The following is an 11,946-nucleotide window of genomic DNA, read 5'->3' on the forward strand; positions in this document are numbered from 1 at the left end:
CCCCAGAGCTGGGAGACTTGGATGGTGGGAAGGGTGGCAGGCACCTTCGACTTTTCCAGGGGATGGATGGGGAAAGAGTGGTAACAAGAAATGCCTGGGATTCACGCCTCATTGACTGAAGCTGTTTCCTTCCCTCCGTCCATTCCCTCTACTCTTCTCCCCATGAGGCTTGCTTCCAGCAGAAGAGGGACCCAGAGTCCCAGAACCTGGCTCCTGGTCCTGACACTTCTTCTCAGTATCTTATGACCCGGGCCAGATCCATCCATGATCTCTCTGGATCTCCCTGTCCTCCTCTCCAGTTTCTGCCTTCCTCATCGGGTTAGGAGAGCAAAGGCAAGACTGCCTGGGATAGCACTTTGGAAGTGGCAAAGCCCTCTACAAACAGAAGGCATCTCCATGAAACAGTTATGTAACCTGCTGACTCAGAACCAGGCTGAGTTGGCACCTGTCCCACCCGGAAGTTGGAAGAGCTGGCTCACTCACTCACCCAGAGGAACTTAGTTTTAGTTTCCCTGTCTGATGAATGGGGATAATGCCTGCTGTCCTCTTTCATGGAATGATGGTGAGAATCACAGGGGATCTTGTAGGTGCCAGAGATTAATGTGTTGTTAATCGTCAAATCATCATCATTATAATAGTGCATAAGAAAGCGGGTCTTTTTGCCCCAAGGGGACTGTCCACTCTGGGAGGACACTCGGCTGTGAGTAGCACAGACCACAATTCTGCTTTTCCATGTACTTAGTCCAAAGGCTGGCATACAGTAGGAACTTCATAAATGTGAAACAAATTATGTTTTTAAATTATGTTCTTAACCTACTCACTCATCACACCTGACTCAGGTCATATACTTCAGGTTCTGTTAGTTGTTTTTTTTTTAATTTTTAAATTTTATTTTTTGGCCATGCCATGCAGCATGTGAGATCTTAGTTCCCTGACCAGGGATCGAACCCATGCCCCCTGAATTGGGAGCACAGAGTCTTAACCACTAGGAACCGTTAGGGAAGTCCTTTTTTTTTTTTTAATTGAAAGCAATAAGAAGTCTGAAGCTAAGTGGAGGAAGCAGATCAGGGGGAAGAAAGATCCAGGAGATGTTTAGGCAGCACTCGGGCCAGGAGAGTCTTGTTATGAGTCCTAAATCTCAAGTTCAGGTCCCAGCCGTGACTTACTAACTGGATTTCCTGGACTTCAAGATAAGTCTCTTTGCTTTATTTTTGCCAGCAAAGAGAGATTCCATCCTTCCTGATTCACAGAGGTGGAGTAAGAACCAGATGGCATGTGTGGAAACCATAATATGAATTTTTTCCCCCCGAAACGTGGTTGGAGTCCTCAGGGTTCTATAGCTTGTAGGTTACCCTAGCATTTCCCAAGAGGGCCTGAAGAGGGCACTGTAGCCCAGGAGCCACTTTGGGCAGAGTGAAAATTCTCGGGCTGACTCCTCCCACCGCAGCTTCGGCCCACCCCACTCCACACACACAGATATTTGGCAAATACCCTCCAACCCCTCAACCTGCTCATATTTTCCCTGCGGCAGATTGCAAAACATTCCCTCCCTTGAGCATATTTGCAGGGGTGCAGGCTAACTTCTCTGTTTTGCCATATAAGCAGAAAGACCAATCCCCCTACCCCACGTATGATAATGGTCAGGATCAGTCCCCATCCAGTTTCGTGACATCTTTTGCGGTCTGCACAGGTATTTCTCCACCATTTGCGGCTGAAACATTATTTCTGGGAAGGAATTTGAAGTTGACTGTCGGGGGAAAGGGTAAAATCAGAAGTAGAAATTCCCTGGCAGTCCGGTGGTTAGGTTAGGACTCCTTGCTTCCAGTGCAGGGGGCATGGGTTCTATCTTTGCTCAGGGAACTAAAGTCCCATATGCCATGTGGACAAAAAAAAAAAGAAGAAAGAAGTAGAGATCAACTGTGGAGGTTGAATGAGTTTGTTCCGTGTCCCCATCCCAGAGGAGCTGAGAAGGCTTATGTGACAGGAATAAGTCACCAAGTTGTTTTACTTCTTGGTCTGCACCATGGGAATGACTGCAGTGACGTTCTCCCAGGGCTGTGTGAGGAATGCAGTGAGGTCGGATAAGTGAACTATGTGCAGCAGCTCTGAGCAGTGACTGCCCAATGAGATGGTTGTCCGGGAAATTGGTTCCCGCTGTACCCCCATCTACTGGCCTTTTCTGCAAGTTTCAGGTTGGAACATTAATGGTAACCATCCCCAGGCAAGGAGAGTTCTGCTGGACTTAGAGGGAGCTTGTATGCTGGGAAAGCCTGGTGCTGGGATGATAGCATTAGAAGAAGGGGCCACAGAAAAGAGGCAGAAAAGAATAAAGTTCCAGCGGACAGTGTTGGCAGCTACCAGCAATCCTAAAAAGGGCCCCTCCTCCTGGCACCGGAAGCTCACTAAAGGCTTGCCCTGGGGAATTCCCAGTGGCTGGGACTCCACGCTCTCACTGCCAGGGCCCAGGTTCAATCCCTGGTTAGGGAACTAAGAGCCCGCAAGCTGTGCTGTGCAGCCAAAAAAAAAAAAATACTTATCCTGGGCCAGTTGGCAGCTACCTACTAAGGACTAGCCTTGAATGGAGCCACCTTATTGACCAGCGTGGGCAGAGCTTGTGGCCTCAGGCCAGTGGGGTCAAGAGGTCAGACAGGCCATGCGAGGCAGCACGTAGCGCCCCACACCCTCCACCTCTGGCTTCCCGGACCTGCCACCTACTGCCAGGATGGGGGCAGACCCAGGGAAGTACGGGGCTCCCGGGAAAATAGGAAAAACCAAGAGCCAGCTTGTGGTTTCACTTCTTGCCAGTGAGGTTGAAAAATACACAAGACTTGGACCCAGTGAGAACCAGGGGCCAGCCCCCATTCCATCTTCATGGCTCCCACCACCCTCCTTGTCCAGTGGACTCTGCTGTCACGGAGTCCCCATGAGACCCGGAGAATTCATGTCTTGCTCCCTAAATTCTCCAGTCCATCCTGTCCCTGCTTGGTACGTGTAAAAGGAGGTATCCATCCTCCAGCTTGTCCCAGCATTGCGGCTCAGCAGCATGCCAAGCTGAATTTCAGTGTCTCCCCAGCATGGTGCTGCCCCCAAGTTTAGGTTGAACTCTGAATTCCTCCAGCTTTGGGGCCTCAGACTGGCCCTGTGACATCCTTAGATCTGAGTTGAGCTCTGGACAGTTCCTCTAGCCCCTGAGATGTCACCGCTGGCCCTGGAGTGTCCGTGGGACAGGCTGGCACGGAGCTGGTGGCCCGTCGACAGGGGTTGGGAGTGGCGGTGTGGAAGGCATGGCGCAGGCAGTGATGGTGAGCAAGGTGGTAGACGTGCCCAGGGTGATAGCACCGGGTCACCTGTCCCCTCTCCTGCAGGCCTCCCCTGTGTACAACGTCAGCTTTCCCCGCAGGAAATTGGAGTATATTCGGAAAAGCTTGGACAAAGCATCAACAGTGAATGTTCGGAGTGGGGCTGCGGAAGGGGTTGCATCCGGAAGGGGGATGGCTTCTTTCTGCAAAGAGAGGACTGAAGGTTAGCACAGCGCCAGGGGCCCCGGCAGGAGATGGGTTTCGGGGTAGAATAGCTGGGGGGTTTCCTTGGCAGGACCCTTCTCTCATTTTACAGAAACAGAAACCCTGGGGGCAAGGAAGGGGCCAGACACACCTGGGCTCCCAGTGCCCGAAGCAGAGAGGTGAGACTGCGGAGGCCGCTGACAGCTTTGTCCACATGCAGCCGCAGGGCCTCACATGGCTGGGATGCGTTGGCCAATAGGACCTGGCCCCGCAGGATAGCTTCTGAGAGCTGGGCCAGGCCCTGCCAGACTTCCAGGGCCTGTTGCTGGACCTAAAGGGAGCAAAAGAGACTTGGAGTCAGCTGGCCCAAGCCAGCCTCACCCTCCTCCCTCTCAGCAGCCCCATGCAAACAGAAGTTTTGTAGAATGAATGAACATTCACCCTCATCTTTGCTGCTCCATTTCTTCTCTCTCTAGCATTCTCCTGTCCATCCTAAGAGGTTCCCAAAATGAGACTTCCCCAAAGGAAGGAACCCATGAACTCACCTCCATCCTCTTCCAGGCATAGAAGTTAACCTTGGTGTCTGGGACAGTGATATTCTCATTGAAGCTGCAGCCTTCCACACAGCCCATCTGAAATGCACAAGCCTGGAGTCAAGGCTCCCAGGGCCTCTGTCCAGCTTAGCCCCTCACCTAGCTTCCACTTAGGCACTGAGGACTACCACTCCTAGGATTTTTACTGGGGACTTTGGCTCCTTGCTTCCACCCCTGAACCAAGTGCCAGGTTCCTGAATCTTGGGGGGTACACCCTAGAGCCCCAGCTGTGAGTTCTGTGGAAGGTCCTGGTGAGGGGACCTCACCGTGGCATTTTCGGCCTCCCTGGCCTCCAGGATGTACCTCTCCAGGACTCGGCTGTCACAGATCAGGCGTGGGGGGGCGCCCAGGACTGGGAGGCCCAGAGGAAACAGCAGAAAGGACAGCAGCAGCAGCGGAGAACAGTCTAGGAAAGAGAGCCAGGCTGCGGGTAAGGTGGGTTCTCGCAGGAGAAGGGCTAGTTTGGACCGGCAGGTTCACCCATCCCGCTGCGCGGCCCCCAGTGAGTCCTCCCCACCCGGACCTTGGGAGCGCTCCGGCTCTGCCTCCGCGTTCATTCAATCCCGCGGCCGCGTGCACACCCCACCCCCCTCAGCTACCGGCATCCACTTCTCCCGGCCAAACTTCAATCCCGGTGTGACAGCGGCGTCCCTTCTCGCAGATCCGGGTTGTGGCTCTCAGACCCAGCTGTCTGAGTCTTCCTCGGCACCCACAGAGCCGCGCCTCTTCTCCCTGAACCCCCAGCCCTCCGCCCCGTCTCCGGCTCAGGTTCCGACTCTCCTCGGGGGACTCCTCCAGCCCGACCGACCGGCAGGTGAAGGCTGCCCCAACCCCCTTGCCCTTCCGGGGTCCTTGGCAAGTCTCAAGTCCTTGAACCAGGCCACCTCGGGGCCCAGAGCCCCAGCAGTAAATTCCTCCTCAAACAGCGCTGCCCCGGCCGGGAGTACTCACCGCGCGCCCCCATCTCCGTGCCTCGCCTGGCCCCTCAGCGACCTGGGGCTCGGCGGGTGCCTGCGCCGCGGCCCAGCATCCCGGGAAGCTCGACGGGGCAGCCCCGCCGGCCGAACGAGGGGGCCGCGGTCCCCGGGCGCCGAGCGGGGTCGGGGCAGAGCGCGCAGAGCCCGGGGCCAGGGTCCGGAGGACGGCGCGGCGAGGCGACCGGCGGGGTTGGCCCGGGGACTGTTGGCCCGGGGACTGCGGCGGCGGCCGGGGGTCGGGGCTGTTATCAGCTGTGTGCGTGCGGGTGGGGGGTTGGGGGGAGGCTGTGTGCGTGAGGGGTCGCGGGAGGTGGGGACCGGAGGGGTCACAGCCGGGGCAGGACGCCTGGGTCGGGGGCTCGCCGGGGCGGAGCAGATGCAGGCGCGGGTGTGGGGCGCGGGGCTGCCTGCCGTCCGACCCCCGGGTTCCGGGTTCCGGAACGTGAGGCTGGGTGCGCGCCGCGGGACGGGCACAAGGCTGCCCTGGGAGAGTAATGCCATTCTGCTGGGAGCGCCTGGGGACCCAGACGTACCCCTCTCCCCCCCAGAGATGGGCCTGTCTGGGTTCTTGCAAGGCAGCCAGGAAGGTGCTGGCTGGGCAAGTCAGTGGCCTCCTTCTCACGGTCCCAGTTCTTCTAGAAACCGGTGTTGTTCGAGCTGAGGAATTTAGTATGGGTAGTGCACAGAACAAGACATTTGGTGGGGTCTTCTCCTCCCACTCTTCACTTTTGAGGACCCTGAAAACCCAGAAATTGAACTTTCAGGTCAGTGTGCCTGGCAAAATTCTTAAGAATCTTGAATAGAACGAACCCCCAGAGGGATGGCACCTGGGGTCTGCGGCTAAGCCTCTGTGGTTTCTAGGAAGCCCTGGGGCAGGGGGCGAACTCCAGGGAGCAGGAGTCCAAGGATAGCTGGCCTCTCAAACCTTGGAAAGTGGCCTGAGTGCCTGGACCTCAGTGCTCTAACCTGTCAAATGGGCCTCCTGAAAGCACTGTCCCAGCTCATGTTGCTTTCACAAATGGGAACCCTGACAAATACTGGTGGTTATTTGTATGTTCCTTCACTCCCTCCCCAGTCCCATAATATTAGATATATTTTATTTATGCATTCAGTGCCTTCTTTGTGAAAGACAACTGACTACAAACTTTTCAGGACAGAAACATGTGTTAAGACCTAACTTCTGCCTCCTGGAGTTTGTAACTTACAGTAGATATAGGATGGGCATGTGGAGCCATGTTTGAGGACCGGGGTGTGCAGAGCTGAGCTATGAGAGTTTGGAAGAGCGGGAGCTCACCTCTAGCTGGGGAATCAAGGAGGATTTGCTGCAGGAGGTGCAAACAAGCTCAGCCTTGAAGGGCAGGCAGGATTTCATTGGGAAAAGATGTAAGGTGGATGGGGGAGGCCAATCCAGCCCTGTGTTGGTGGGTCAAGTGTTTTGGGGTGGAGGCTAGGGTGCTGCTTAGGGAGAGGTCAGGTTGTGAAGGGCCTTGAGGGCCACTCTGAAGAATTGGGACTTTGGAACGAGTGGGAAATATTCATTCATTCAAGAAATATACATATAAGAGTACCTACTCGGACTTCCCTAGTGGCCCAGGAGATAGAAACCCACCTGCCGGTGCTGGGGACACAGGTTCGAGCCCTGGTCCGGGAAGATTCCACATGCCATGGAGCCACCAAGCCCATGTACCGCAACTGCTGAGCCCCTGCGCTGCAACTACTACTGAAGCTCTCACAACCTGGAGCCTGTGCGCCACAGCAAGAGAAGCCACTGCCGTGGGAAGCCCACACACCACAACAAAGAGTGGTCCTGGCTCGCTGCAACTAGAAAAAGCCAGGGCAGCAATGAAGACCCAGGGCAGCCAAAAAAAAAAAAAGAATACTTACTGTTGACCAGGGACCTGGGACTAGAGCAGTGAATGAAACTGACAAGACTGCCTGCCCTGGCGGAGCTGACATTCTAGTGGAGAGATGGATGACAAACACAAAAATGAATAAAAGACAGAGGCTCTCCAATGGCAAAAAGCTTTGAAGGCCCAGGAATGTTGGAGGAGGTGGCAATTTTAGATGAAGCAGGCAGAATGCCTACTGAGAAGGTGACAAAGTGAGGGAGATAAGGGGCGATCAAAGAGGGTTCAGACAGATGAATGGGAGGGGCAGGGAGGCAGAGGCTTGAGGGTAATAATGAGGCCCCGACCTGCTCGCCTGCCCTCTGCTCGCCCACGGCCTGCTCTCGGGACCTCCCCTCAAACCTGGTGTGCCGAGTGTCAGTCTGCACCCCTCACTGTGCCCCCTCATCCTGGTTTCCCCCTCAGCACCCAGGCGGCCTCCCAGCCCCACATGGTCCTCGGAGCCCAGCCCTGGGACAAGATCCCAGCTGTGGGAGAAACACATGGACACTCACGTCCACACACGTCCGCACATGCGTTCTGTCCTGACTTCCCGCACGCCTCAGCCTCTGCTCCCCGGGTCCCCAGACTCCTGCGTCACTGCCCTGACCTGACCATGGAGAGGGGGCCGGGGCGGATGGCGGGGAGTAGACACAGCCGGAGGAGAGGGAGGAGAGGAGGAGCCGTTCTGGCTGTGGGACCTGCCTCTCCCCTCATGGCAACTTGGCAGAGGTTCCCCAGGCCTCTGCCTTCGAGAAAGGTAGATGGGCCCTGAGCAATAGCCCCTAGGTGCTGGGGCCTGCTGGACAAGGGTGACGCTGGCTCATCCGCTGGGGCTTTTGGAAAGAGAGCTGCGATTGCGGCCCAGGAGAGAAGGCAGAGGAGACGAGGGAAGAGATGGAACCTCCATCCAATCCCGAAGCCGTAGGAATCCTACCGAGAGGGCAGAGGCTGATTTGGGGGCCAACTTCAACCCAGGTGCTGATGGATACCACCCAGCAGGGTCCATCTGTCCAGCCTGGACAGCAGGGGACCCTGAGGAGGAGGAAGCTACGTGGGACTCTCCCTCCGATGCCCAGTGCCCCCTGCCAGCGCCCCCTCCATCTGCCTCTGTATCTCTAGGGCATGGTGCTGGTCCAGTGCAGGGCCAGTGCAGAAGGTCGCCACACTGTCCCCTCCAGTTATCCCCAACTGGATGGCAGGGTTGGAGACAGGCTGGCGTCATCCTGACAGCCACCAGAGTAACTTTCCCGCTGAACAAACAGCCTTATTCGGGGTATTCCCCTGAGCATGAGCCTGCAGTGGCTCCTGGTTCCTTGGAACTAAGACCCTCTGCGCTCTGCCACCCACCCACCTTTCCAGCCTGTTCTCCCACTTCGCTCACTCCCCTGCCCGCATCACAGGAGCTCAGTTACATGATTTGTTGCCTCCTGCCCTTCACTCACTGTGCCCTCCACCTGGATCACCCTCGCCCTCCCACACTATCGATCCCTTTCTTCAAGCGTTACCTCCTCTACAAAGCCTTCCCGGATTCCCCAGCAGGAAGCTGTCTCCCTGCTCTGGGCTGCCATTCTTTATGTACATCCTTTATGTCTTGGAGCTTCCCTGGTGATTCAGATGGTAAAGAATCTGCCTGCAGTGAGGGAGACCTGGGTTTGATCCCTCGGTCAGGAAGATCATCTGGAGAAGAGAATGGCAACCCATTCCCATATTCTTGCCTGGAGAATTCCACGGAGAGAGGAGCCTGGTGGGCTACAGTCCATGGGGATGCAAAGAGTCGGACACGACTGAGCGACTAACACTTCTACTTTATGCCTCAAGCCTCCCCTCTTGGGGCCACCATGTACAGCTGTCAAGGTTGAGCACTGCACAACTCCAGGGGCCGCCATTCATTTGGACCCTGATGAGAGTGGTGTTCTCTGGAGTCATGCAGCACAGGTGCTCTGTTAATCGGAGGAGAGAGCAAAGGACGAAATATAGGCAGGTCTTGTTCGCCTTGGTGCCAGCAGGCACCTGGCATGTTGCCCGTCTGCGGTCCTCGCTCAAGTGTGGCTGGCATTGTGTGGTCTGTCCACTCCAGATCACTCAACCAGAGAATGGGAGGCCTCGAGGGAGGAAGTGAGCCCCTCATCTTCTGCATGTTTGCTGGAGCCGTGCCTGGACAACCTAGCTCTGGGTTCACCGGGGCTTGAGAGGCCTTCATCTACTTCCTGAGCATGGAGCCCCTGAGGCGAGGCCTGAGAAGGGACAATCGTGACCAGAGGATGGCGGGGGTGGAGACAAGCTGGAGTTGTCCCAGCAGCCGGTTCAGATTGAATCTCCAAGAAGCAAATTTACAGCCCCCCTGAGCTAGTGCAGACCCCCAGGAAGCACGAAGTCCCAGCTGCCTGGAGTCGTGTCGGGGCGGAGAAGGGGGGGGCCTCCGGACCTCTCTGCCCTCCTCCTTTCCAATCAGTAGTTTCTCAGCCAGGCTTGGGAGCTCCGCCAGGGGCCCAGACCTTCTGTGCTGGGAAATGGGGTGGCTCAGACCTCGGAGGGTGTGATGGGGGAGGGCTTCCTGGCGCTTGGGGAACTGGGAAGGGAGTGAGGACTCGGAGAAGGGATTCCTGCTGGGAAGTCCTGTGTGAAGATCAGCTTGGAGAAACGGAGGCAATCTCTGCTTCCTTGGCCACAAGGTAGCCCCTAGGACCATATATCTGGGTTCTGTTCTCAGCGAGCAGCTCTGCCACTTCAGAAGCCTAACGAGGCTTGTCTGGTAAACAAGGGAGCCCAGATTTGGTGACCGGGTGAGCTCTGCCATTTACCAGCACCCAGCCTGGACAGGTGACCTTATGTCCGAGCCTGGGGATGGCAGAAAAAACGATAGTAACCGCTTGCCAGGACTGTTGTGTGATTATGTAACGCCCGGCACGAGGTAATCAATACATGCTACCTATTATCACTGCACCCTTGGCTTTACTATCCCTGCTATTTATCCTCGCTTTGCAGGCCTGGAGACCAGATCCCCAGCATACTCTTCAGCCTTCCTCCAGTGTCTACTGCCGCTCCTTCTGGGGAGGTGGGCATGGGTTTGTGACACCTTATCCCTGGTGTTGTAGCTGCCTCACTAAGCCACTCACTGGCAAAGGTCACGGGGACAGGGAGGTTTGGATGGAGGATGGGAGTCTCTCTGGGTGGACACCTCCACTGCTCTTTGGAGAAAGCTGCTGCCGAAACACAACTGATTGGAGCTGGGGGTAGGTGAAGACGTAGATATCAAGGCAATGCTCACACTCAGTTTATTCAAAGCCTGGAGCCGCCCAGGGATTTCTCGTCCCCTTAACATGGGTCTCAAGGACCTTGGACTGAATGAGGCCTTCGGGCCCACCCTGGACAGGCCCCGAAGCATTACCAGGCCACCTTCCTTGGTTACTAGTCTCGACTCTCCCCCAGTACTTGAGCCCTTTTAAGAGGGCACGCAAAGCACCAAGACCTCCACCTCCAGATGCACCTCCCCAACTGAGGTTTCTGTGAAGTATCAGCCGCATCCTAGGATCTCCTGCTCACAGGTACGGCTGAACATTCACAAGCTCCTTCACATGTCCTTTACCAGAAGGACATCCTTTACCCACGTCCTTCCCATCCTTTACCAGAAGACAGAGGTGCTAAATTGGCCACAGTAGCTTTCCTGTCCAAACAAAAATAAAACATCAATTCAAAAGCACCCATAAATGTCATTTAGGAAGATGAAGTCTTAAGTGGTTATTTTCATAGACTTCTCTCTTGGTGGGATAACCTTTGCCTCATCCCCAAATCTGCAGTGGGTCATCTCTTCCCTTCAGAAGTACATTTATACACACCTCTTGTCCATCTTCCCCACAGGCTCCAGGGTTTGTTCTCCCAGCTCCTGACCAAGCACCAGGAACTCCCCTGGACAGAGTGCAAGGAAGCTCCTAGAAGGATCATCCACCCACCCAGACCAGTTCACGTGTCCTGAGGGCCCGTCTTCTTTCCCGTTGCCAGTGCCACAAAAGTAAAAGCCAGCAGGACTAAGAACCCAGCCTTGTAGATCAAACACACACAAACCACCTTCCCTCCCCTCTCCCCATCTCCATGAAGAGGACCAAACCATTCCTTAGCAAAATAGCTCACGCTACCAACAGTTCCCCTATTTTTGGAGCCCTTGCTAATGCCAGGACAGCTCCAAGCACTATGTAAATTATTTGTCTTTCTAAATCTATCTGTCCTTTTTCCTATTAGTTTTTAGAGACCCAGGGGTTTGTACCTCTCTGGGCAGACCTGGCACCTAACACGGATTCCGCACAAGCAGTGGATTCTCAATAATACTAGAGATGAGGAGGGAAGACAAGCATTTCAAATCTGACCTCGGGGGATCTGTTTTTGAAGTAGGAGGTCATTTTGCGCTCACTGTGGGCTCTGTAGCTGTTGAGCAAAAAGAAGGGAGGGGAACTGCATCTGGACACCCTTTCTGCCCCCATCACCTTCCCACTTCCCAAGCTGTGATGGAAGACACTGCAGAGAACCGGGAGAGGGAGGGGAGCAGAGGTGGCTGGTGGCCTCCCTACAGGAGTGCAGAGCTCCTTGCCCCATCCGCCAGGCGTGGACTCTGACAGATGCAGGTGCCTTCCCCACACCCCCTACCTGCCCCCACACCCTCTCTTCCTTCGGTGGCAACGTCTAGGGGCTGTTTCTGCCGCTGAGGGAAGCCCCACTGGCAAGCAGTGAGAGAACATGGAGCAGAAACAACAAACAAATAAGCTGGAAGATGTCGCAGCCAAAACAAACCAAAGGCAAAAGGGCTGCTGCTACCACCTCTGCTGGGCCTGGGCCAGGAGCAGAGAGACCAGAGCACATACGTGCAAAGACACACACAGTTCCCTCCAGCTCCCTGCTGGCTCCCCACTCTGTTACTGGGGCCTCCTAGGCAAGGGAGCCTTGCAGTCAAGGCTGATAGGGAAATTCGGATGGGAGGGAGTTGGGGGGATCT

At 55.6% G+C, this 11,946-nt stretch overlaps 1 protein-coding gene across 1 annotated transcript; it reads right to left on the bottom strand.

Annotated features, from left to right (window-relative positions):
• Positions 1-2,788: 2,788 nt before the first annotated feature.
• EPO (erythropoietin) lies at positions 2,789-5,149 on the bottom strand. The gene is made up of 5 exons (XM_043456402.1): positions 5,048-5,149; positions 4,363-4,502; positions 4,049-4,135; positions 3,655-3,834; positions 2,789-3,502 (listed from the first exon to the last, which is right to left on the bottom strand). The coding sequence occupies exons 1-5, from the start codon at positions 5,058-5,060 to the stop codon at positions 3,344-3,346; spliced, it is 579 nt and encodes a 192-aa protein (XP_043312337.1). The 5' UTR covers positions 5,061-5,149; the 3' UTR covers positions 2,789-3,343.
• Between the last annotated feature and the right edge of the window lie 6,797 nt (positions 5,150-11,946).

Source organism: Cervus canadensis, chromosome 32 (assembly GCF_019320065.1).
Source record: "Cervus canadensis isolate Bull #8, Minnesota chromosome 32, ASM1932006v1, whole genome shotgun sequence".
NCBI lineage: Eukaryota > Metazoa > Chordata > Mammalia > Artiodactyla > Cervidae > Cervus > Cervus canadensis.

Excerpts from the sequence above, each read along its gene's own strand:
- EPO (XM_043456402.1), bottom strand. Across the intron at positions 3,835-4,048 it reads ATGCCTGGAAGAGGATGGAG|GTCCAGCAACAGGCCCTGGA; the intron begins GTGAGTTCATGG and ends TGCTCCCTTTAG. Across the intron at positions 3,503-3,654 it reads TTCGGGCACTGGGAGCCCAG|AAAGAAGCCATCCCCCTTCC; the intron begins GTGTGTCTGGCC and ends CTCTCTTTGCAG.